This window comes from Pocillopora verrucosa, chromosome 8 (assembly GCF_036669915.1).
Source record: "Pocillopora verrucosa isolate sample1 chromosome 8, ASM3666991v2, whole genome shotgun sequence".
NCBI lineage: Eukaryota > Metazoa > Cnidaria > Anthozoa > Scleractinia > Pocilloporidae > Pocillopora > Pocillopora verrucosa.
Genome location: NC_089319.1, coordinates 4,325,559 through 4,352,729, shown reverse-complemented (window position 1 = coordinate 4,352,729; position 27,171 = coordinate 4,325,559). Strand labels below are relative to the sequence as shown.

The window sequence follows — 27,171 nt, the reverse complement described above, 5'->3', positions numbered from 1 at the left end:
TTTCGAAACTGTGTACATTTCTTAGGGCTTGTTTACAAGGTAGGGGACCCCAGATAGGCGACGTAACCCGCCTAGCCGTGGTCGAAAATAAAACGCGTTTACATACAATCTTACCAGCTCGGGGTGCTGGGGTGAGGTTTCTTGAGGTTGTTGTTACGCTTGCAATTAGGGAGTTTGAGCATGAGCGTCCCAACCCCACGTCTCGAGAAAGACGAAAGATTAATTCTTGGACACATATGTATTTGTACGTGTTGTGTTACGCGGTGTTAGGTTACGCGAAGAACCATGCATTGACTTAATACGTTACGTATAATGATAGTTTGAAATATGGTCTATTTACAACGCCATATATTCCGAAATGGGAACACTTTATACTCCTTGTATGTCCGTTGCGGGTTCTGGGGATTTCTGCCATGACATGGCTAGGAAATGTACAAAGTTCTAAAACGTACGTGTTTCGCTTTTGAGCTTTTTGCCATGAACGGGGTCCCGGCTAGGCGGGTTACTCCACCTTGAGACGTTTACATGACAAATTGTCACCCCGGCTGACAGGGTTACCCTACCTGGCAGACCGGGCAACCCGCCCAGGCGGGTCACCCCAGCTACCTATCATGTAAACGTGATCAAGATGAATTACAAAATTAGATGGACAGGCGGGTTACCCCACTTAGGCGGGCTACCTCACCTACCTGGGGTACCCATGGGGTCCCCAACCTCCATGTAAACAGGCCCTTGGGTGTCCTCTGTAAAATAATAGCGTGAAATCATCAAAATTTGTGTGGCCTGGTGAAAGGAAACCACGACGGCAAATTAGTTAAGTTCCATTTGGAACTCAACGTCGCTCTCCTAAGTTATGCTCAGGTTAACTTGCGTCGCTGTAAGAGATGGTAAACACATCAAGTCATTCGCGAAATTCCAACAAAAATTATAAATTCATTTTCAAATCAGCGTCTTCCTTGGCGTTGCCGTCCTGACTTCTCAAGGTCCCTATAAACTCGCTGACCCTATACCTGAACTCGTCGACCCAAGACTAATCTACTTGAGACGTTAGCTGATTGACCAAACGGCCTGAGTCGTTATTTGTAGCGTTGCAGTTGTGTCTTCCGTTGTAGTTATGTCCTCACACCTAATAACCAATAGAATGCGGTTTTATTTCTTCCAATCAAAGTGCGTTGTGAACGTGTCTTCTGCGTGTCACTTCCCAACTAGGGGAGGGATGCAATGCAAAATTGTGAGACTATCGTTAAGTTTTCCGCGCTCGAAGGTTGAGAATTTCATGGGCTATTCTTGTTTCATGGGCTTATCCTTGATGCCTTTTGGGACACTTCGGATTGTTGAAAGATTAATATTCTTGTTGCGTTTTTAAGCGCGAAGTATCAGTGAAATTTTCTTCGATACGTTGGAAAGGTTAGGAAGACGAGAATTTGACATTGCCTCGTAGCTTCCCTTATTGGTTTGGAGTGCGCTGGTGATCGAAGTTGTGCTTTTTTGTCGGAACTACTAAAGGAAGGTAAGGTTTCGGTTGCATTTTATGCTAGTATTTTGTTAAATTCAAATATTACAACCATTCTTCAAAGATCACGTTCAAGTTTTGGGCTTAATACTGTAGATTTCATGTGACAGCATGGCGAAGCGTGCGAGTAACTACTAACTTGGATTTATTGAATCCTTCAGTGTCGAGGGCTGATTTTTATATTTTGCGTGGGACATGTAAAACTAGATGTTACATAACTGAAAAACAGGGCAGATCTCGGTGTTTCAATGCCCAAAAATGTGTGATTTTCTCCATCTCATTGTGCCTACAATGATGGCTATTATGGATACAGTGGAAGACATGTATTCATTGTAAATGTATGGGACTACGCAAAAATTCAACCTCTGGTATGGTTGATGTCAAATATCACATATCCTGGGAGGTTAACTCACAAACTGCTAACTCGTATGATGAAGATCTGGTCTCTTTCATAAAGGATAGGGTGCTGTCTCCCAATGCTCTCCAACAAGTAACAGTTGGGTTACAATATATTAAATCATTCTCTTTGCTCACCCAGAAGGGACAGAATTGCAGCAAAATTACTCTTCACTTAATAATTAGTGCTTTGCTATTTAAATCAGTGGCTGACATATGCCACTTTCTTTATTTTGATCAATTTAGAGTAAAGTCCCCTGTACCAAATTATAAGGAATATGATAACAATATGTATGTTATATGTTACCACATTATCCATACTTTTTCAGCTATGTTTCACAAACATTAAAATGAAATAAACACTAATTCATGCAGAAATGAATACTTAATTCAATACAGACTATTGCCTACTATTAGCAATATTATTGCTCCTACATGTGTTAGCAAGAACTTGGTCTTGTTGGCATTCATTGTGAGCATTTGGCGATCTGTATATTAGTGGAGAAACTCTCTGCAACTATCTTTGCTAAGAAAATACCAATCCTTTCACCCTTACTAAATATCATTCATACAGGCATGGATGAGAACCAGCAGCAAAGCAAAGAAAACAAAAGTGCTGATGAGGTGGTAAGCTCTATTCTAAACATTTTCTTGGCGAATTATGCACTAGTTATAAAAAGGTATATGTTGTGCTTAATTTTTGTCCTTGGTATAAACATCATTTTCCTTTGGTTTTGTTAATGATATGAATGAAAAATGCATTTTGTGTAAAGAAAGATAAAATTTAGCTCCTAGCCTAAGTTATGATGAGATGATGTGTCACTATCAATTTGGCCTCTATTAAAAGTAAAAGAATTAAACTAAGGATAAAACTAAACCACAGCATACCTATACTAAACCCTCAGCCTATTTGTATCAATATTACTATTTTTTCTGGTGTTCACCCAATAGATTCAATCCACTCACAGACAAATATGGCACCTGTGCATTTTACTATTACTCTTAGGCTAAGGCACTCGTAGAAAGCAATATTTCACAAAACAACAACATTATGTATGCAAGGTTTAAATTTTTCAGACCTTTACTGCTTGTTTTTATGATTGGTTCCAGTATTTTCTTGCACAAAGAGTTCTGGTTGAATGTACCAGTCACCATGTTTTTTGGTATGGTGGTTTACAGTAATTGTTGTATGAAGTAACCTTCACCAATATTAATTTTGTGAACTTGTCACTGACAAAGAACTAGTTCATGATTAGACATTGATCGTTTCATTAATTGCCATGCTCTACATTTATCATTGAAGTACTGATTAACTCCTTTGCCATCAGTAATTGCATTAAAGATACTGTGTTAGAAATCACAGTACTGTACCCCAAAATCTAATGTCGTCCTCAGCACAATCTCATTTTTTGAGCAAGGCAAAAGTAAAAATCAAACAAGACCACACAGACATCATCACAGAGACAACATTGCTATGTATAATGTTTATATAGTTAGTTACATAAAAGGTACTCTATTCATTAATTCAGTGTCAATACTCACCCTCGTAGCAGCTATAATTTTTAGCCAACTTGGGAAATAGTGGCCTAAAATGGACCCTTTTGGACATCTGAACTTTTAAATTTCCAGGGGAAGGTTCCCTAGACTTTGCCATCCAAGTGGGAATAAATGGCTGTTACACTGTCATTTTGGTCCCTCCCAGCTGCTCAAACGTTGTCCCTCCTTTCCACAATCTTACCAAAGCCCCCATATGTGTAGTAATAAAAACATTGAAGTGAAGTGTGCTATCTCAGCAAGAGGTGATAATCATGCACACTTTTAAGTGAGTCATCATAGCAGATGTTTGGTGAGGTATTGCATTCTGTGCTCAAAATCTAGTTCATGTAGACCTGGGAAAAAAGAATGGGGTGTAGCAGCCATTCATGTTGTTTAATTGCTCTAAGCTCTAATTCGATACTACTGTTCATTTGGCTATCTTTCTTGCCAATACTGTTTCGTTATTTGGGTTTTCTTGAAGACACTTCCCATTGAGAAGAAGCATTATATGTGTTTACAAATTAGAAGTAAAGAAAAGTGAAAAAAAAATAGGAGAGTGACAGGATGGTATCAAAGACAGGGGGGTCATTTTTTTATTTTTGAATCAGAGTTTTAGCCTAAGTATGTCTAAGTTTCTACACTTGTTGTTTAGTCTTGTGACTTCTTGCTTTAAGAAGTGAGGTAAAATTGTTTGAATTTGTTTTTTTCATTACAGCCACTTGAGTCTGTAAATGGAAAGAAAACACTGAAAAATGACGGTAGGGAATACATTGCTTGCACTATAAAGTATTGAAAGTAATTTGCAACTCTCCATATTTGTTATTTGTAATTGACATGCTTTGCACAGGTGTTGTGGGGTTAGTGGAGAAGTTAACTGTATTTCAAAAATTAAATCACTTTAAATTGCAGTGAAAGCTATTACTTTTATAGTTATAAAAGTATCAAAGGTAACTTCTCTGAGAACCTTCTCCAGTGTCTGTGATATAGAAGTGTCCACTAAATATAGGTTCATTTATTAAGAAATGTGGGAAGAATAGTATGCAACTGAAAATACAAGTAAGGACTGGAAAAGAATATTTATTCCTTGCTAGTAATCTCAGAACAGCTGTGTGGAGCTGGAAATTAACAGTGCTGGAATACAACAGTAAATCCTGCTGATAAACTGAGAACAGCTGTGTGGGGCTGGAAATTAACAGTGCTGGAATACAATAGTTAACTCCTACTGAGAAACTGAGAACAGCTGAGAGGGGCTGGAAAATAACAGTGCTGGAATACAACAGTTATCCACTACTGAAATTCAGAAACAGGAAACTTTTAAATACTTTTGTGCAACAATATACTGAGCATGCAGTAATATCTTCCATTGCCTCAATTCCAGTTACTTGTAGAAAGGTCATCTCTGAACCATTAAATAGGATCTGTTTTACCCGTTATGGAAGAAAAAATCTTAACCCTTTAACCCCTAAAAGTGACCAGCTTCTAATTTCTCCTTACAATATCTCCCCTGAATCAAACATTGAGTTCATGAGAATAAAGGAAATGACCAACAATTTATAAATCTCTTGATTTTTATAAAAACTCTCTTTGTCAGGGCTTCAGGAAATGTATAGAGAACAGTATGGAGAATATGCATAATGATGTTAGGGTGTAAAGGGTTAATCAATAAATGTATGTTAAAGGTAGCAATCTTCTATAACTATTACTTATTCACAAATACTATATTTTATTTAGCAGATTGTAGCTTCAATGGATGCCAGAAATATTTTTATGAAAAACTGGCAGATACAGTTTTGTATTGTACTCCAGGATATACATCTTTCCCAAAAGATGGTATTTCTTCAGAGAAGAATGAAAACTTAAATGCTTTCTTTAATCAGTATAAAAGACGATTTTTTGAACGACGTAGCCTGAAAAGACCAGTCTACACACTAAAACTTGACCAAGAAGGTAAGATTGTCCGTGACAAAAATGGCATCCTTGTTGTTTTGGTCAACAGTTATGTTCAAGGAGAGCTTAAGACTACAAAGCAACTTCTCTACAGAGAGGCTGTAGATGGTGTATTAAGCAGTTTACACTACATTAAAGGTGTCCTTGGAGAGGATACTTGCCTCCCTGGAGGGGTGAATGCCTTGAGTAGGCTATTCAATCAAAAATATGTATTTAAGGGTATTTTCAACCTTATTAGGGCCTTCTTGGCTCGATGCTCAACATGTCAGGTCAACAACCCCTTGCCAATGCGAGTGCTTCCCCCTCCTGTCCCCATTAGATCTTTTCGCCCCCATTCCAGACTACAGTGTGACCTTATTGACATGGCCCCAAAGAAGCACCGTAGTTTTATGCAGAATAATTGTTGGAGCTACCGTTACATTCTAACAGTCAAGTGCTGTTTCTCGAAGTTTTGTTGGCTGTTCCCGTTAAAAACAAAGTCTGCAGAAGAAGTGTATGCCGTTCTGAAGGCCTTGTTCATCAAGGAAGGGTCACCTACTGTAATTCAGTCAGATAATGGTGGTGAATTCATTGGAGAGGTAGTGCAAAAACTTTGCAAAGAATTTGAAGTTTGCATGGTTCATGGTAGGCCACACCACCCACAGTCTCAAGGCCAGATAGAAAATCTCAACAAGCAAGTCAAAAGGTTACTTGCAAGGTTTTTACAACAGTTGCCTAGAGATCTTCAGGCCAATGTCTGGCCTTTACTACTCTCTGCTATTGCAGACCTTTTGAATTGCAAGTGGCACAGCACAATTAATGATGTGCCTTTTCGAATATATAAGAACCGTGAGCCTTCCTGCTTGGTGGACTACATCATCCCAGATGATAGTATGTGGACAGAAAGTATTGAAGATGGTTGCCTTGAGGATTATGAATTTTCATCAGAAGATTTCATTGAACTTGAGAGACATGGGGAAAGCACTTCCATGGATAAATCTAAATTAGAAGAGATAACAGAGGCCATCCTGCAAATTTCTTCTGAGACCATATTATTGTCCTCATTGGGTGTTTCAGCTAAGCAGCTGTCAGCAGCTGTTAAGAAGATAGTGCAAGGAAATTCACATTCTCCACCTTCTCACAGTCACAACAACATCCCACTTCAATCAGTGGATTCAGAGGCAGAATTCCAGGTAGAGAGCATCACCAAATACCTCTTCAACTTGAGTGAAGAATACAAATCTAAGTTGGTGGATGTGCTTGAAGCAACAGAACACACCATTCAAAAGAATCACAAACGGGCTCTTAAGAGGGCTAAAGAGCGGGAATTTAAGGTGGGAGACAAAGTTCTCTTCCAAAATCCACGTTCAGAAGGATTGCATTTTTCAAAGCCAGATCCCTTTCAGCCCTTGAATGTTCTGGGGGTCATCAAAGAGGTGCGTCCTGGAGGAATGTTCAAGGTGGAGATAGAATGTGGAGAGCAATTGGTAGTTAAATCCATTTTTGGTGGCCAGATGGTTTTGTTCAAGGAAAAGCAGTGTGAACTTCCCCTTTGTGAAACACCCCCCAAGTTATCTTTGCTGAATATGCACAATTTCATTTCAGAGTTTGGCCTAACTGTGCGTAAGGAGATGTATAACCGAAGTCTAAGGTTGAGGAAAGTGGCTCACCATAGAAGTATTGATGATTTATTGAAGAGTTATTGTCAGGTTCTGGATTATGGACTCCTTGCCATGGTATCGTCGTTTTCTGACAGAGAGGAAGAAGAAGCTGTGTTTCACCAGAAGTTTGTAACTGGCCTTCAAACTTTACAGGCTTCGGGTTTTCAGTACTTTCTCTATGGTACAATCTTTTGGGAGAGAGACAGAAAGCAAAACCTGGGAAAGTCAATTCTAAGTCATCTCACCAGTTACGAGGAGCACTCTGACTGCTTGTCGTGCGTTGGAGAGCAAAAAGAAACTCCATGCTTTCATCCCTGCTGCCAGAATCTTGTGCTTCAGATGGCTGTTAACTGTGGGCTCTTCTGTGTAACAATAGATGGTTGCATTGTACCATCTGATGATAGTATAATGAAAACATCTAAGACAGCTCCAAAGGAAACCCCTCTGTTAATTAGCCATACAACTGAGGCTAGTACTTCATGCCATGATAAAGACAGTATCAAAAGACCTAGCACCCAAGTCGGTGTTGATGAGCCAGTGTTCAATAAGGATGATCTGCTTGACCATACAAATGATGTAAATGTTGATGTTGGATCCAACAGATGCAGTACACCCCAAGGAAGTCTGAAAACCCATGAAGTCACCCTTGGTGAGCCATCCACATCATTGCTGTTCATGCCAGTAAGCAATCAAGGAATGCTATGGAAGCCAGCTGAGTTGAAGGACAAGTGTCAGCAACATCTAGAGAACATTGATCCTTATTGCAGTGAACTGGCCAAGTTTGTAATGCCCTTGAAGGGCTTTCTTGCAGCCATAAATCCTTCTCAAGATAATGCCACAGAAAGAAGTAACTTGAGGTACTTTTTAAAGATTATTGACAAGCATGCAAATAAAGATGTACAGAGCCAAGTGCGCCTAAGTAGCAACAATGGCAGTCAGGAGTGTATGCAAGTTCAAGGGTACAGCTCATTCTGTGGACTTTGTGCAATGAACAATGCAATAGGTTGTTCCAGGAAAGGACCTACTATGTTCAATTTGTTTGACCTAGATTTGGCAGCAGACATCATTTGGTTAAAACAGGTTTGTGAAGTTGGCTGTGGATTTTCTGTACCTTTAGAGCCTATGCGGGGTCTTGATGGTGACTACAGTATTTTAGCAATGGAGGAGGCAGCAATTAGGAAGAACTGTACATTTCAAAGACTAGATTTACCCTTGAGGGCACTTGTGGATGGTGCTGCAATTAATTCCCTTGACACCAGCAGTCTCCAGGAATTTTATTCCCTTCTTCTGGGATTGTTCCAGGCAGATGAGAGACCATCACTCATTGTGAGGACAAAGGAATATCACTTTGTTACTCTGCTCTTTAAAGCAGATGCAATTGTACTTCTTGATAGTCGCAGGACATCTGCTCTTCCACTGTCCCTTAAAGATGGCCTAGGTTACATTCAGAGAGAAGCATATCAGAACCCAGATTTTGCTGCTGTAAACCTTCAAGGGCCTGGAACTTATGGCAATCCTGTGAGAGTGAATGACTTGCCAGAAGTTAAGCTGCACACAAATTTTCATTGCACACTGGATGAGGTGTGGGATTTAAGCAGTACTGTAAGTGATGATACCATCATTGCCACACTCCATGGACAAGTCAAAGCAAAAGATGTTCGTACCCTCAAGCCAGGTAACCAAATAAATGATGTTGTGATCAACTACATTGGTCCATTCTTAATGAGTCAGAAAAAGGATGTGTATGTGGCAAGCACCTTTTGGCTAAATCACTGCAGCCAAGAGCTGGGTGTTAAGGAAATGCTTAGGTGTGATTTTCACAAGTATGAAAAGTTTGTATTTCCTGTTCATTGCCCTGGTCACTGGTGGTGTGTCTTAATAGACAGGCCAATGAAGTTGTATGGGGAATTTGACTCCCTTTGTAAAGATCGAAGGAGTGATTATGTTTTTCAGGTCTTGTGCAGGGAATTCAAAACTGCAAATATTGATATTTCTTCATTTCGAAGGTTAAGTCAGGAGGAAAGAGAAAAGTTGCCTTCTCAAGGACAGAATGTTTTTGACTGTGGTGTCTTTGTGTTGGGTTTTATCAGTGCATTTGTCAACAACTTGGAAATGAATTTCAGCTTAAGGGATATGCCATTCCTGCGGAATTCATTTGCGAAAATTATCATGAATGGGCAACCAGTATGTGACATTAAAAATTGTCCCAGTACCCAAGAAAGTTGTCATCCAGCTTGTGAAGAAGGTGGCCATGGAAGTGTCCTTGGGCTAGTTGGTTGCTCTACCATTGAAACTATGAGATGTAGGGGTCAAGAGAATATTTGCAGTGACAAAGAATCTGGAGTAAGTGGTACAGGACTTATACATTGTGCTGGTGAAAACAGCAGTGCAAGAATAGGTGAAGATGGAATTAAGAAATGCAGAACAGGAGTGAGTCCATTTAGTCCTGACAAAACCATGGAAGAGGTTTCTGTTGGTTTTGGTGTTGCTTTTCCTGGTAAGTATGAATTAGGGGATTTTGAGAAGGATTATGAAGATATGGAAGATGATCCATTTGTTGTCCCCCCTCCTCTTCTGCCATTAGACATTCAACTACGGGACAAAGACGCAGAGTTGTCAAATGAAAACAATATTCAAGGTAATTAATATGTTGACCATTTTCACTCTTTGTCTCTTTGTTTTTATAATATGAATTTTTTGCTATATTGTTCCATAATTATTCATCTCTATAAACCTTGTTTTTTTGTTATTTGCTAAAGAAAGCATTGTTGTGCCTTTTTACAGCCAGTGAACCAGATGATGAAGATTTGGTGTTGTATGAGCTCCTCAAGCCTCCTTATGATGCTTCTCACGAGGTATGCAGAATTTGTGAGTGATCTGTGGTTTTCTTCTGCTTGGGTTTTCTCTTACATTATTATTATTATTATTATTATTATTATTATTATTATTATTATTATTATTATCATCATCATCGTCATTATCATTATTATTTTTTTTACCGCTGTTGTTGTTGTTGTTGTATACTATGCAGAGATGTTCTTGTAACATGCCCAGTAGTTTAGGGGAATATCATTATTATTATTACTATTATTATAATCATTTTATATTATGCAGAGATGTTCTTGTTAACATGTCAAGTAGTTTAGGGGAATATCATTATTGTTCTTATTATTAAATTATTATTATTATTATTATTATTATTATTATTATTATTATTTTAGTACTATTACTTTTGTGTTTTGTTTCCCTTTGATGACTAGTTTTGGATGTTTTTTATTGCCTTGTGTCTGCAATGAATTTTAAGTTAAATTATTATAAATACATCTAATGATTAATAGTCCTTTAATTGCTAAATTTGTTTGTTGGGTTAACATAATGATGCGGTTGTTTTCATTGTCCCTTGAGTTAATTTATAGCATATCATCATTAACATACTGATACTTGGTAAGTGGTACTTACCCGATGAAATTAAGCCAAATGTGCATTTTAATACGAATTTGGTGAAGACAGTCTTTCACAAGCCAAGTGTCATTAGATTTTCTTTCCTAATGGAGACTGATTTTCTTCACAGCTTCCAACCCTACAGATGCTCTATTCTAAAGAAGAAAGGAAGGTATTCCAAGGCCTTAACCCCATCACTGAGCAATATCTTTTCAAACTAAGGAAGGAGAAAGGGATAAATGTTCCAAGAGGGTGTTACCATGCAGTGATGACAACAGAAGAAATGGTAGATTTTGATTACTGGAGGCAGGTAAGGAAGGGGAAGTCGAGACAAAGATTTTTCCATTACAGGTGGGATAGAGCCTTCGAAGTTTGGACCAAGGAGACCACAGAAGAGTTGATAGATGTGGCAAGTATCTTAGAGCGAGTTGATAGTGATGGATGGGTCTTATTGAACATCACAGAACAGTATCACTATGAAATGTGGAGAGACTGGAAATGGAGGCAACTTGAGGAGAAAGACCTTTTGTAATTTTAAATAAAATCAATAAGGCAAGCTATTTGGCACAGAGTAATACTAATAATTAACCCTTTAACTCCCATGTGTGACCAAGACAGAATTTCTCTTTACACTATCAATACAATATCAAGCAGACAAGTGATGAGAATAAAGAAAATTATTGATAAGGGGATTATTAGTTGATCCAATACCAAATTCTCAAAACTAACATCACAAGAACTATATGGCAGACAGTAAGGAGAAATACTAATGAGATCATTGGAGGTTAAGGGTTAAACACTTAATGGGTCATGTGTTCATTCTAACAGTTTCAATTGGGTTTTGAAGCATGCTTAATTCAAGTCATATCCAAAATTCCCTTGCTCCACATTGTGAATTGTACTTAGACATGGCCAGAGAACATCAACAGAGAATGTGACCTCTTAAGCATGTTTGCATCAGACCTATGAATTTGTCCACAAAACTTCCTTTGGAATTGTTGAGTTCCAGAGTTTCACATCTAGTGCATTTCCAGAGCAGTAGAATTTAAAAAAATTGACACAAACATTTAAATTGCAAAGAATTTATTTAAAACCTTTATGTTTACAGCAACCCACATAAAAAGAAATCTTACCAACAATTATGAATGAATTAGTGAATAAAATAGCCTTGACTCCTCAATCTGGTGTCAACTGCTTTATTTTATTCAAAAGTATATAAGGGTAAATTGGAGAGTTACTTACTGTGATCTGTGAAATAATATTGAATAATTAGAGCCAAACAGTTGCAAGTAAGTATGAAGGTAGAATGGATTTATGGTATATTAGTGCACTATGGTCCACTTTAAATTTCACAAATTCCAAAAAAACTATTTCACCTGAAGTTATTTGCTTGAATTATTTGTAGTGAAGATGTTTATTTCCATAGAAGTGTTGCATGTTCAAGTACAACTGGAGCAGTTTTTTTTTTAACTATCCATTTGTGTTCGTTAAATGAGCAATTTCAGCTTGAATTTTTAGTTAGATTAATTATGGATTGCACATGTTGTGTGCACAAGTGTTTATTTGTTGCAAACACTTACAGTGTATCCTATTTATCAAGAGAATTTTGTCAACAAAGGACATCATAGCAGGAAAAAGGTAACCAAAATTTGTATGAAACATTAAAAAAGGAACAACTAGCGTGATTTTACTTAACCCATGAAACAGTATGTAAACAAACCTGTATGACACCAGCGGCATGTTTGATTGTTGGATCACCCCCATGTTGTGTGTGGAAAACATGACATAAGCCAAAATTTTTGTAACGCATAGTAGTCTATGATCAATTTCATTGGTTGGATAAAATCACTCTATGTTCATCTACAATATCTTGTCGAGAAATAAATTATGACAGAGCTTTGCCTTAGCATGAGCATGAATGATATTGCTCAATTGTCTTCTTTAGTGAGGCATGTAATTGATGAGGAGAAAGTAATACCTGTTTATTTTGTCATCTGTTAAAAATTTGATTAAATCTGAATTACTTAGGGTTGGTTTTCTTTATTTCCTCATATAGGCATCTCACTTTTTGGGCAGATGTCTCTCTGGAATGAAATTTATTTTTTTCCATTTTCATCTTAATTGGAAAGGCCAAAAAATACAACAACAAAAACCACATCAAGTCTAATATTAAGGCGACAAAGTCTCTGTGAACCAGTTTAATTGCAGTATTACTCAGAGTGCTTTTCAATTGAGTACTGTGAAACCAAAACCAAAGTAACTGCAATGGCCAGTCAGAAAAAGGGAAATATCACATGGAACCAATCAGGACTCAAAGTAAATACATGCAAATGGCCTGAAGTGCAGAAAAATGCGAGGAACAAAGTTATGATTGATTTTGGGTTTGCATCTGATTGGTTGAGAGGGTGGCACAAGATTTCTGGGCCAATCACAGAGCATACTTGGGCAAAACCATCACAATCTTGGATTACTTTTGACACTCAATTGAAAATTGCTCTATCCAAAGCGGTTCCTTGCTTTTCTTTTGAGGCATATATTATGTCTCTCAAAGGGGACAGTGGGTTTAATTCACATTTGAAATCCAAATTCAAAGAATTTTTAGCACACTTTAACAAACGTGGGTGACACTGCCATAGGTTCAATTTTTCTAGGTTCAAAAAATTTTTAAAGTAGTCTTTTGAGTTTCGTTCAAGATTGCAATTGAAAATAGAGAGAACCTTCAAATTCTCACACACTGGTAGAACTTCCAGTGCAGAATCAACATTTTCTTGATTGAGGGTATGTACATTTCCTCCAATTTCCAGAACCCTAAGAACATAGGAAAAAATGTATGAATAAATTATTAACTTGCATTGAGATTATTGTCAAGTGATTACAACCCCCTGAAAGTAAATGGAGAAGATCTACGTTTTCTCGTGTTTGTGTCGTTCGTTTCGCTAAGGCAGAGAATCATTCAAGGAGTCAGAGTTATACCATTCCATATGATTTTAGGGACGAAGGTGATAGCACGCTCACAACACGCTTCCAATCGAAAACAAAAGAAACTGGCTATAACGCTTGCTGAGCATGCTAAAACACACTTTGCTCATGCTTTTATTTCTTATAACACTCTACAAAAAATAAAGCTTGCGCCGTTGAACAGTGAAGCGCGAGCAGGCAAACACGCAAAGCGTGTTAACCTTCGAATACAAAAGCTAGCGTAATAGCGGGCACAGCATAGTAGCGTGTAACCCGGTGTGCAGCACGTATGTTAACTGAACCTAACGCTTAGTCATTACACAGTCAATGTACTCTCATTCTTACGGTAAAAAACCGAACCTCCCATCGGTGTTTATATCGTAAAAAACAAAGTTGAAACATTTGGCCGCGAACGAGTTGCAAGGATTCAAGGCAGACACTTCAATTACTTTTTTTTATGTGGAGTGGTTACTTTTGATGATATTTGTAGTATTTTGAAGCACAAAATGTAACTCAGTGCCAGACGAATTGCGCCGATCGCGTAAACAACCAAACATGTGCAAGATATTCATAAAGCGCCATAACATATAGCCGGTAAAGGCCGAAACATTTGTGTAAAAGTTTATTCCATCGGATGACCAGAGCGATTTTTAGGGGATGATAAACAAAATCAACAGTAAGGAACAATTTTGTTTTCAACAACTCTTTGTTTCTGGGAGCACTACGACTCTCAAACGATTGTTTTCTCTTAATCACGCGCTCAGTCACGTGCCTGAAACTCGATTCAATCAATGCAGTAAACAATTTGCGAAACGGGAACTTATATAAGATAACGTGATGGTGTATAACTTTTGAAGGCGTTAAAATTCATTTGTCGTACCATTATTTACCATTGTTTACCATTATGTAAGCTTGCCCATCACAATGAAGTGCTATTGAGTTCAAGAGGAAAACATTTGGATGAACGGCAGAAATATCTAGCTACGTTTTACTTTAGTGTGTCCTCCTGTGTAAACCTGCACGCTAAGCGTAACATCGATCACGCTTTTCAAACCGAAACAAAGACCAAGCGTGCTAACTTGACCAAAACGAAACAGTGTGTACTTGTTGTTAAAAAATAATATATGCACATATTAAACACGCTAAGCGTGTTGTGAGCGTGTTATCACCTTGTCCCTGAAATTATATGGCGGGTCACATTTGTCATTTGGAGGCAATTTAAAACGAGGAGTGCGGCTGTAGCCCTGTCGGCCACTTCCCCTCTGCGACGAAGATCTTGATTAAATCTCCTAAAAGAGACGTCTGCGATTTTTGAGATTTTCAAAAGAGACACGATTTTAAACCAGCCAAAACTTTTCTAAACAAAAAACAAACAGAAACAAAGCAGATACTACCCTTATAAATTAGCTTTGACAGAGCCTCAACAGAGCAAGGTGCGGGTACTTGTGGGGGTTTCACCATCCTGTTATGTCATGCTTACGAGCTCAGATAGTCTAAAGAGAGCGTAAAGGCCATCTACGACTGTTACGTATTTTCTTACTTTTCGCGCGTATTTTTAGCCTTGACGCTTTGTTTGTCATCTAAAATTTCAACCCCTATCCAATCGGGATGATAGAAGCAAATAAGTTCAATTGTATACCTCAGATTCTCCAGACTTTGCCGGTTTGATGCCAAGACATTTAAAATGGCAGCCATGTGGCAAGTACCTTGCAGCGATAACTCTTCGACGTTGGGTTGTCGAGCGAGGAGCTTTGCCACTTGTACAGATGTAACATTGTTACAGTCACTGATATCCAAATATTTCAAATCGTGACATGAAAGTGATTCCAACACCTAAAAAAAAGACAGACAACGCAATCAAAAGGCAGGGCCAAGATAGTTTATAAATTCGAGATTCGAATTATCACAAGATGGTGTCACCTTGTGACCAGACGTTAATAAGGGGAGGAGGGAGGGGAAGATGTGATGTTCTATGCTATATTTCATGGCGAATAAGGTGGCCTGATCGAGAGACAAAAGAAACAAAAATAAACAAGATATAATAGAAGTAATCAAAGATTATGAGAGAGCGTTAGATGCCCCAAATTCAAATTACTTTTCATTTCATTCATATTCATGCCTGAAATTGACAAATTTTAACGTCTGCTTTACTGCATTTGTGGCGTTCGCGTTGTTGATATCCACGCTTTTGCTGTTATAAATAAGGATATTTAAGTCTAGCGTGAATTAATTTCCCGTGGAATTTCCTTGTTTTATTGCTAGCAAGTAGAGCGATTTTTATATGCTGCAACTGTTTCGACTGTGGTCTCGGGTCTGTTGCGTGACAGCTTCAATGTCCGTAAAATTTATATAACTTATATAATAACAGATAAGCTAACATGGTTTGATGCTACTCTGGTTTACAGATTTAATGAGTGTAACCGAAGAAGTTACAATTCATAGACCTAACGTTTCGACACTCCTGTCTAGTTTGAATAGCCACAACGTTAAAAACAAATTAGCTAAATGCCGACACTTTTGCTGAAAAGGGTTTCCTGTAACCCAAGGCGAAATTCCAGGATTGTGCGATACACTCCTGTACGCAAAGTATCCGATCAAAGCTGGCAAAATTCAAGACAACCTAATCAGAGAAACTCTGGTTTCAGTGACTGTTGAGGTATCAAAACCACTTCAAATATTTTTCGTCGTCAGGGGGTTTAAAATATACGTCTTCGGAATTCTGATTTCCTTTTAGCACATTAAGCTTACTTTAAACCGAAATTTTTGAGCTGATTAGTTTTTTCTTGCATGGGAAAATAACCGAGATTGCATCGGTCTTCTGTTACTTTTTCGATGATTGTGAATACCGGGACCCTTTGTCACTTCACTTCCTTTTTTTTACTCAACAAAGTTTCCAACCTCTTTTCATTGCCACACCAAAGCCCTACAGCGTCTCTGATGTTTTTGCCGATTTTCCAATAAACTAGGCAAATTCCTGGATAAATTCCGAAATAGAAAAGTTAGGGTGCAATTTGGAAAAGTGTCTCCTTGACAGATTTTGACCGCAAAACTTTGCCAAGTGCGATCAATTCGCAGATGTGAGAAAAGTCTTTGTGCCGTTTGCCGACAAATAGTACTTCTTTGTTCTGCTAACTGAAAAACTCACTCGCGATCACGTATGGTCCATAATCTAAAACCAACTTCGCCGAACAACTGCTGTTCTGCTCGCCTGTTTTTTTTCAGGTAATAAACATTTTCTATTTAACTTCTATGATCACGCAACGGTGATCGTACCCCATTATACGAAACCTAAAGGTTTTGTAGCTGGAAATCTCTCCCATGGAGAACTTTATAACAGCCTGGAATACGATACATCGTATTACAACTTTTTTATGACAAAACGACTATTGCGAAAACAATTTAGTTCTAGAGGTTATTACTTTTATTCTTAAAACAAGAAAAATAATATTGTAGCTGACTAGTTAAATCGCGAACTTTTCAAAACTCATCCTTTGTTGAATACGGTAAAGAGTTTGATCAACGAAAGCACGGCAATCTAAGTTTCAGTTTATTACATTGTCCGCTGTTGTCATTAGCCGTTTGAATTTCCACGAGTATAAGCGTTGTTCGGGTATCCTCACTGATGATATTTCAGATGATTTGCAGGATCCTTGAAAGAAATGAATCAGTGGTAAACAGTCATTCATTTAATGGGCTACAATCTCTGACAAAAGTCTTTGAAACACTTCGAATCCTTCCGGCTTCCTGCCCATTGCAATGTTGCCTAACACAATCTAAGTGAGACTCCATGTTAGTTTACCGCACTAACACCGCAAGGTACGAGGGGGAGGTTAGTCCTATCTTGAGAACTGTGTTCCAACACTTTTTCACAGATTGTGGATTCTCTATCTCCGGATGCTTAAGGGCCTATTTACACGGTACGTCAGAGTTTCTCGCATGCGACAAGCTTACGACAGGCCAACTACAGACTTGTGTCGTGTGAATCAAACCAAAAACTCGCGATCGCTTACGACTTTCACATGCGACACAAAAAATGTCGTAGGCTTTGAAAACATTTTCTAAAACGCTGCGACAATCGTAACCGAATTCGACAGAAATTACTTAATATATTGTCACAAATTTCTAGGGGAAGGGGAGGAAGGCGAAGTTTTCTTGCGTCAAAATGTCGACAATACACAATCGAGCACAACTTTTTAAAATAGCCGTCATGAGGACCATTTTATGACGAATGCCAGACAAAATGGCATTTGAAATTGTACGCGATTTTTGCAGGGAGTAAATAAAATGTCGTGCGCGTGTAATTGGTCCTAGCCTGTCTTAAGGTTACTTCTCACCTTCAGAGACTGAAAAGATCGATTTTTCTTTTACTAGACTAAACTGAATTCAAACTTTCAACCTAACGTTTCCTTTAACAAAAATTCCGAAATCTTTAAAAGCACCCGAGTTATTAAGAAAAACGCATTTTCAAAAAAAAAGTTGATAAATCAGGAAGGTGTCATAATCTTGGACCCTGGGGAAATTTTCGCGGCAACCGCTCATGTTGAGGTTCGATTTTAATGTTATTTCCATATTTTGTTTACAGCGCGCATTTGACAAAATTCACACATGGAAAGCTCTTTGTTTATGGAAATATATTTGATTTCGTGAAAGCGACTGGTAATGGCGGAGCTCCACGTTGGCTTCCAGATTTCGATCTAAGAAGTCGCCGTCAAACTAAAATTGGTAAAATTTCCGCACAGCCCCATACTATTGTAAAGCAAATCTGTTTTCCCAATGGCAATCTATTGTTTTTGTTATTGTCTTCTCTATCCAAAAACTGAATGCATAATGTGCGGAAATTTTACCCCAAAATTTGCCATAAATGATGTTAAAACGAGGTTTCCTTTTCGTTACGCAAGTACCAGCCTTGTTACAAAGACATTAACAATTGCCTCGAATCGCAATTTTGAAAGCTGTATGTCGATTCGTTGTCTTGCTCCTCAGCACATTTTGCGGTTTTTCCATTTTTGCCGCGGGTTTTTTCTTTGCCCTTCGCAACTTTGCACATTAATGTGTCGTCCTCCTCAACGCTCCACTCAGCGATCGAGATAAGCAAAAAAGAAACGTGCCTGCAATGAGTTACTTTTCTTGGTTAATCTTGATCATCGTCATTGACGCCAGGAGGTTCCGTTGTCCTATTGGTTTGCGGTTTCAGGAGGCAAGCGGATAATCACCTGGCGTGACGCGGTTGTTCGCGAGCCTTTATGAACTAAAATCTCGCATTTGATTTATGGGGTATACAGATTTGACCGATTTTCGTCAAATTTCGCCAAAACATCCTAGGAATAATGTCAAACAAAAGTGTCTTGGGAAGTTTTGATATCTGAAATATTTATCCCGTGGCTTCCATTTACGCAACACGACTTGCACATTTTTAGTTATTCCAACTTTAGATGCCAATATCTAGACAACCAATTAGAATATCAAAAAAGCCTATTACACTTTTGTTGACTGATGCCTTGTGAATAGGACTGTGTAGCCAATTAGTTCGTGCTGCAGCATCCCATACGCGATAAATTTAAAAATAGAAGACCCTTCGGTCGTTTCACGCCTTACCGGATCCTGACACTTCCTTAAAAGAAAAGTTGCTTGAAGTCTATTTTTATCGCAAACTGCATTTATGAAGCTTTCTTCTGATATATCGTTTGCTAGGATTGTAGTGAAACTGGTGCGCGAACGAATTTTTTCCCGAAGGACACCCGCGAAGGGAAGTAACCTTACGCTTGTCGCATGCGATTAAGTCGTACCGTATATATCGGCCCTAAACACAAAAATTATACATGACTTTTATATATCGAAGTGAATACTCTGATACATCCTCTTATGTTTTTCTTTATATGCCTGGGAGCCGAGCAAACTGATAACTACCCATATTCTCTCGTTCTCTTTAAAATAGAATTCTTGATCAATTTTTGCTGAGTTGGCTACCATGGCCCGAGATGGAGGATCACGTGGTGAGATAAACTAATTTTCTTCTCTGCTGTCCTGAGAAGGTTTCCTATACTTTCAGAATAGAACAGAATTCTGGCTACCCTAACAACTCAACAGGAAATCGTCACTTTTAAATTAAATGTTCTAAGGGAGTCCTTGAAATTGCTTGGAGGTTTATCGCCTATCATGAATTAAAAGCAGTGAACAAGGCTGTAATGAATTACACACAACTCCAGATGAGGGTTTCTGGTGTAGTGAAGTACTGGTGCATTTCATCCCTGAGAAGCAATCAAACTACTGTTTTGTCACATTTAACATTACTTAAAAATTAATAATCGATGACTTAGATGTCATGCATATCAAAGAATATTGGCACGGAAAGAGGTACTCTCTTTAATGGTTCATGTGCATATTCCAGGATGAGCTTTATTGTATCTCTAGTGTGAACATTGGTGGTGATATTTTTGAGAAAGGCCATCATTGAACGGTCATGTTTACGGGTTTTGAAGGAAACATTAAACCACAGAGGCCCAGGGCTAAACAGCTTCGTAAAATGTTGTTGTATATTGATATTACTGAGTGATACATTTCTTATGTTTGAAGAGCATGTCATTAACATGGACTGGCTTGAAAGGGAAATAGTTATGGAAGAGGAACTGGAAAGAGGAAGAGAAGAAAAAAGAAAAGGTGATGAGCAAACGAAAAGAGAGGAACAAATAAAGAGAGAAGAACAAAGAAAGAGAGAAGAACGAAGAAAAAGAGAAGAACGAAGAAAAAGAGAAAGGGAATGGAAAGCGCAACAGGAGAGGGTAAAAAGGTTAGGAAGAAAAAGAGAGAGACGTCAAGAGATGAGAGGCGCGGAGTTAGAGAGAGGAAGAGTGGGCGTAACGGCAAAAGAAAGGACCCGGGATGAAATTAACAGAGGAAGAGATAAGAGAAGAGGTAAGTGTAAAACCAAGCATTAAGCAAGTGTTGAATGACTGTAAAAGGTCCCATTTCAGTGGCATGTCTAACTAGTCGCCTGGGGCTTCTTTCCAAGTGACCCTTAAATGATAAGATTACACACAGCACACGATTGTAGTGAATGTGTAGAAGAAGTGTTGCGTTTAATCATATCTATCTCGCTCAAATATCTAGAGGAAACACTTTGGTTGAAGGAGACAAATCTTGATGGCAACATCAAAATCTTGTGAAAGATAGGAGGAGAAAGCATTGTAGGAACGGTCAAAATTCTGGTACAGGTATTTCATGAAGACGAATAATAAATGTATACACGACTGTTGGTGTGTCTGGTGCCAAAAGATTCCCTTTTGTCTAACCCTGACCCAAAAGGTTTTATCGTTTGAGTCTAAGGTGAGGCCAGATGATGCTCACCTGAGGCAGGACTTTTAATTGGGACTCTGTGTTTTTTCCGGCTCTACTCAGAGAGGTTAAAGTTACAGGACATTTTTCTGGAAAACTTCCCTTCCCTCTTATTTGGACTGCAACAACATTGTGCTTGTCTGTAATTTTCTCATTTATATTTTTATTCCAGTTCGGTGTCACAAGTGTCGAGGGTTTGGCCACGTACGTGCCGAATGCCCAACGAGACGCGGCCCGGTTGTGCCCCACCAAGATCAAGATCAAGGAAAAGAACTGATAGTTAATAATTATCATTTTCACGCCTCTCTTGACAATGTAAGATTTCACTAATAAGTTTAGTCAGTTATCTTACATTGCCAAGAGGTTTATTTTATACTTTAATACTAATATTAAATTAATTAAAAACGTACACGTGATTTATCAGTATTATAAATTTAATGTATATTGTTTCTTTTTTTATTTTTACGTGATCGAAAGACATTAAATATTTGGAAGAGAAACTTAAAACTTGTCCTTTGCTTACATAGATTTTTCTTTTGTTACGCCCTACTAAGTGACTCTTGATGTCATGTCAAGTTCTCCATTGGTTCCACAAGTAAACAGACACCATGCACTAAACCCTTTAATTATTCTGTTACGGTGAATAGTACCCGTGGGCCTCTTCGTAGATGTTCACTTTGCTTATAACGCAAAGATAAATCAATAGTTTGCCGTCAATGTATGCACATGCATCTGTGTATACAGAGACTTCTGGGGAAATTTCTCATTGCCTGAAAACATTTTTAACGCTAAACTGACTTAAATTCCAAGGGTGTGAGGAATATGCAGACCCTTTTCAACAATCAGAACATCACAGTGGTAAAACATAACACCAAAACTTGCAGACTGATAAACTGATATTTTATAGGGAAGGCTACATTCTCTTTTCCAGCAAAATAATCTCCTCAGACTCAGTGATATTTGTCGAATAATCCCCAGGCTTTGTGCAGGGGATTCTACAGTGTACCGGCTAAAATTATTGACCTCACCCGAGGGTAAGCTTTCATTGAATGTGGAAATTCTCAAAAAATGAAACAAATTCTGACAATTTATCCAGCGAGTAGAATATATCTTAACATACCAAATCCAATCTTCACCCCAATTTTCCATTTTCTCAATCAACTCTAAAAACACGTGGTTAATTGTGACAATTCATCCTACAAGTAGATAATATCACAACTTTTCTATATCCAATCTTTACCCCGATTTGTTCAATTAACTTTAGAAAAACGGGGTAAATCGCGACAATTCGAGTGGTTAATATCATAACTTGCAATATTCAATCTTTACCCCTGATTTTCCATTTGTTCAATGAATTCTAGAAAAACGGGATAAGTTCTGACAATTCATCACGCAAGTGGAATATAACCTTAGTTGTCATGTCAAATCTTTACCCCAATTTTCTTTGTTTTAATGAATTAGTTCTAGAAAAACAGGGTAAACTCTGAGAGTTCATAATACCCTTAGCTCCCATATGCCATCCTTCACTCCGAGTTTCCAATTTTGCCATATCAAATCTTTACCCTTATTTTCCATTTTTTTTTCGTTTATTAGAGACAAATAAGGTTAAATCTTACAATTAATCCCACATGTAGGATACATCATAGCTTTTCATAGTCAATCTTCACCCCGATTTTCCGTTTCTTGAGTAAATTCTGGAAAAATGGGGTAAAATCTGAGTATTCATCCTTTAAGTGGAATACATCCTAACATGTCACATTCAATCTTTGTCCCGGTTTTTTGCTTTTTTCCAAGAATTCTGTACACAATGGGGTAAAAAAAGGACAATTCATCCTACAAGTGAAACATATCCCAACTTGTTATGTGTAATCTTTACCCGATTTTCCGTTATTTTCAGAGAATTCTAAAAAAACAATTCATCTCATAAAAGAATGTATTCTAACGTGCCGAATTAATTTTTCAATGAATTCTGAAAACGGGCTAAATTGTGTTCATTCATCTTTAAACTGAAATAAATTATAACTCGGGACATCCCTAATTTTCCATTTTTTTTTCTAATTAATTCCAGAAAAAGGGGGTTAATTCTGAGAATTGGTCCCATAAGTGGAATACATTTTAAGTTTCCATATCCAATCTTCAACCCGGTCTTCTATTTTTATTTCAATGAATTCCAGAAAAACGGGGTAAGTTATAAGAATTTATAGCGTAAGTGGAGTATATCCTAAGTTGTCATATCTTATCTTGACCCCGATTTTCCTTTTTTAATGAATTAATTCAAGAAAAAGAGGGTAAACTCTGAGAATCCATGCTACAACTTCCCAAATGCCATCTTTGCTCCGATTTTCCATTTTTTTTAGTGAATTCTAGAGAACAAGGGTAAATTCTTAGAGTTCATCCCGCAAGTGGAATGCAACCTGTACGTTGTCTTGTCAAATCTTCCCTGATTTTCCTTTTTTTTAATGAATTAATTATACAAAAACGGGGTAAACTCTGAATTTATGCTAATAGCGGATAATTCCCGTAGTTCCCTTATGCCATCTTTACTCTGGTTTTGCAATTTTTTTTTCAAGGAATTATAGAAAAACGGGGTGAATTCTAGTAACTCATCCTCCAAGTGGAATATATTCTATTGACCTGCCACATCTAATCTACTTTACCCCGATTTTCCATTTTTTTTTGGATGAATTATAGAAAAACGGGGCACATTCTGAAAATGCTTCCACCAATTGGAATTTATCATGTTTATCCTACTGACTTGCCATATCCTATCTTTACCCGATTTTCCATTTTTTTTTTCAGTAAATTCTAGAAAAACGGGGTACATTCTGAGAATTCACGCTACAACTGGATAATACCCTAAGTTCCCATGTGCCATCTTTACCCCTATTTTCCATGACTTTTTTCAGCGGTGAAATTCTACGATTAGCGCTAATCGTTAGCCCCCCAAAATAAAGCGATACACAATAACTTAATTGTGATTAGGAGTTTTTTATAACACCCGCTTTCAGTTATTATTAACGTCCATAGAAATTCAAAACTTAGGCACAACAACATGCTATAAAATATATTCTTCCTCTTTAATTGTAGTTATTCCCCAATGAAGTCTCAATTAGAGACGAAACGCGTCCGAAATAAACGAGAAGCTTACAACTACAAAAAGTGTTTCTTTGTGCGGCTCGCTAGTCTTAGTTAAAAATGAAAGATAGAAAAAATTACAAGTTTTAAAAGAAGTTTATGTTCTGAGTGAATTCTAGAAAAGCGGGGTAAATTCTGAGAATTCTTCCTTCAAGTGGAATTGATCCTAGGGTGCCAAATCCAATCTTTAACCCGATTTTCCATTTTTTTTTTCAATGAATTCCAGAAAAACGGTATGAATTTTAAGAATTCGTCCCCCAAGTGGCTAATACCCTCAGTTCCCATATGCCATATTCACCCCGATTTTCCATTTGATCGGTGAATTTTAGAAAAACGAGGTAAATTCTGAGCATTCATACTACAAGTGGATAATAGCCGAAGTACCCATACGCTATCTTTACCCCGATTTGTGATTCATTCCAGGACTTCTACTTTTTCTCGACTTTGAAAAGGCCTTCGACACGGTAGAATGGTCTTTTCTTCCAAAAACTTTACAGTGTTACAATTTTTGGCAATCTGCTATCAACTGGAAGCTCTTTTACCATAACACAGAAAGCTGCATTCTTAACAACGGTTGGTCTAGCAACTTCTTCAAACTTGAAAGGGGGGTAAGGCAAGGCTGCCCTCTCTCTCCGTATCTCTTTATTCTCTGTGTAGAAATATTAGCCGAAACAATACGGCAAAATAAAAACATTAAGGGCATAAAAATAAACGAACAAGAAGTAAAAATCAGTCAATACGCGGATGATACTACCCTTATTTTAGATCGATCGCCCGCCTCTCTAACAACCTCCTTACAAATATTAGACTTTTTCAGCGAGATTTCTGGTCTCCGATTAAATAGCAAGAAAACTGAAGCTTTGTGGATCGGTGCGAATATTCGAAACGAAACACATCTCAGACCCGACAAAGATTTTAAATAGGTAAAAGATAAGGTTAAGGCTCTAGGCGTATGGCTCTCCACCAACCCCAAAACCACTATAGAAGCTAATTACAACGAAAAACTAACCAAAATCAGAAACAGCTTAAGCTGCTGGGAACTGCGCCGTTTAACCTTATTAGGAAAAATTACAGTTTTAGAAAGCCTTATTGCCTCTCAACTGGTTTACATCCTGTCCCCTCTGCCGTCCAACCACAGCGCTCTAACAGAAATAAATAATATGTTCTTCAATTTTGTATGGGATGGCAAGGGAGACAAGGTAAAGCACAACATAATGATCAACGACTACGAGAACGGAGGGTTAAGGATGATTGATATCAAAATTTTCAACAAAGCTCTTAAATCAAGTTGGGTAAAAAAATATCTAGATCCGGAAAATCAAGGAAAATGGAAACTTTTGTTTGACTATGAATTACAAAATCTAGGTGGTGTCGAATTTTTTCGTACCAACCTTAATAAACAAGATCTGTTAAAAACTATAAAAACTGCAGAGGCCTTTACTTCAGAAGTACTCCACATCTGGTCAGAAATCTCACTTGAAACTAATTTCTCCTCCATTGATCAGCTAAAGGCGCAAAGTCTATGGCATAACTCTCTTATACGTGTCGGTAACAAACCTGTATACTATCGTTCATGGTCTGTAAAGGGAGTTAAAACAGTGGGCCATTTGATGAATGATGCGAATAGTTTCCTATCTTTCTCTGATTTTAAAGAGCTTTACGACATTAAAACAAACTTCCTTACTTTTCAAGGCATCTTATCAGCTGTTAAGGCCTTACAAAAAAGCAATGAAGCTAACTTCAACAGCTGTAATACTGCATACGAAACTACCTTCGACACCTTCCTAAAGACGACAAAACCAAAAAGACTAACATATAAAATTCTGACGAGCAACAGAATGCATGCTCGAAACACCAGATAATGTCGACTGGAAGGCAGTTTACAGAACTCCTTTTCTGTGCACAAAAATCACAAAATTGATTGTTTTTCAATTTAAGCTACTGCACAGAAGACTAGCCACCAACACTTTTCTTACCAAGGTAAACCTTAGGGACAATGAGCAGTGCACTTTTTGTAAAAGTGAGAAAGAGACTCTCATCCACCTATTTTGGACTTGTGATATATCCAACCGTTTCTGGCAAGGTCTTAAACAATGGATAATTTACCTTGGAGAACCTTTCGCAGAAATTTTCAATCTATCGCCATTTATAGTACTAGGGCTTAAGCCACACAAAAACAAGAAACTAAACTTCCTTTTTGTGGTCACTAGATATTTTGTATGGATATGCAGAATGCGCAACATCTCTCCGGAAATAAAAACTTCCCCCTCTTCTTCTCACATTATAATGCATAAATCATTATTATAAGAAAAACCATGCTTAAAACAAGCACAACAAGCATTAACTTAGTGTTTTCTTTAATTCTGTTTACATATAATTTGATGTTTGTATCCTTTTTTCCTGCACTTTTTTGTTTTCTTTTAAACTACCTTCTTTTCTATAAATTGTGAGTAGTGCACTCTGGCTGTAAACGCTTTTTTGTTTTTTTCTTTTCTTTTCTTTTAATATATTGTTATTTGTTTAGTCGCTCTTCAACCAGTATTGTTTTAAATATTGTATTGCACTGTAACGTACGTATTTGTAAAAAACAAAAAACGTAAGTAATGTAGCTATAGATGTAACTGTACTGTAAGTTATTTTCTGTAGCCGTGATATAAGTAATATAGCTGTAATTAAAGTAATATAGTTGTTTTTGTATTAAAAAATAAATTAAAAAATTTATAAAAAATAAATAAAAATATTGTGACAGTCAGATTTTAAAAAAAAATATTTACCCCGATTTTCCATTTTTTTCAACAAATTCTAGAAAAACAGGGTAAAATCTAAGAATGCATCATCCAAATTGAAGAGATCCCAAGTTGCCATATTCAATCTTCAACCCGATTCTCCATTTTTTTTCAATGAATTCTAGAGAAACGGGATTAATTCTGCGAATTCATCGGCAAGTGGCTAACACGTTAAGTTCCCATATGCCATCTTTACCCCGATTTACCATTTGATCAGTGAATTCGAGAAAAACGGGGTAAATTCTGAGCATTCATGTTACAAGTGAATAATACCCGAAGTTCCCATATGCTATCTTTACCCCGAATTTCCATTTTTTTCAGTGAATTTGGCAAAAAAAGGGGTAAAATCTGAGAATTCATCCTTCAAATAAAAAAGATCCCAAGTTACCATATCCAATCTTTAACCCGATTTTCCATTTTTTTTCAACGAATTCTAGAAAAACGGGATAAATTCTACGAATTCATCCGCAAGTGGCCAACACGCTAA

At 37.5% G+C, this 27,171-nt stretch overlaps 2 protein-coding genes across 6 annotated transcripts; both read left to right on the top strand.

The window, feature by feature from the left end:
* The first annotated feature begins 1,091 nt into the window (after positions 1-1,091).
* LOC136282762 (uncharacterized) lies at positions 1,092-12,480 on the top strand. 5 transcript variants are annotated; one of them, XM_066170601.1, is made up of 6 exons: positions 1,092-1,510; positions 2,484-2,533; positions 4,161-4,203; positions 5,180-9,670; positions 9,817-9,887; positions 10,604-12,480. In XM_066170601.1, exons 2-6 carry the CDS (start codon positions 2,486-2,488, stop codon positions 11,003-11,005), a joined length of 5,055 nt encoding a protein of 1,684 aa, XP_066026698.1. In that variant the 5' UTR covers positions 1,092-1,510; positions 2,484-2,485; the 3' UTR covers positions 11,006-12,480. The 5 variants fall into 5 exon arrangements, with proteins under 5 accessions (XP_066026698.1, XP_066026697.1, XP_066026694.1 ...); XM_066170600.1 differs by having other exon boundaries at positions 2,484-2,536; positions 10,604-12,479; XM_066170597.1 differs by having other exon boundaries at positions 1,093-1,510; positions 2,484-2,536; positions 4,537-9,670; positions 10,604-12,479.
* Positions 5,336-21,093, top strand: LOC136282874 (octapeptide-repeat protein T2-like). The gene is made up of 4 exons (XM_066170829.1): positions 5,336-5,392; positions 19,367-19,424; positions 20,005-20,343; positions 20,936-21,093. Exons 2-4 carry the CDS (start codon positions 19,400-19,402, stop codon positions 21,091-21,093), a joined length of 522 nt encoding a protein of 173 aa, XP_066026926.1. The 5' UTR covers positions 5,336-5,392; positions 19,367-19,399.
* The last annotated feature ends 6,078 nt before the right edge of the window (positions 21,094-27,171 follow it).

Coding starts and splice junctions, on each gene's coding strand:
- LOC136282762 (XM_066170598.1), top strand. CDS start 5,080: ATGATGTTAGGGTGTAAAGGGTTAATCAATAAATGTATGTTAAAGGTA. Junction 9,671..9,816: donor AAATGAAAACAATATTCAAG/GTAATTAATATG, acceptor GCCTTTTTACAG/CCAGTGAACCAGATGATGAA. Junction 9,888..10,603: donor CTTATGATGCTTCTCACGAG/GTATGCAGAATT, acceptor TTTTCTTCACAG/CTTCCAACCCTACAGATGCT.
- LOC136282874 (XM_066170829.1), top strand. CDS start 19,400: ATGGCCCGAGATGGAGGATCACGTG. Junction 19,425..20,004: donor CCGAGATGGAGGATCACGTG/GTGAGATAAACT, acceptor TTATGTTTGAAG/AGCATGTCATTAACATGGAC. Junction 20,344..20,935: donor AGGAAGAGATAAGAGAAGAG/GTAAGTGTAAAA, acceptor TTTTTATTCCAG/TTCGGTGTCACAAGTGTCGA.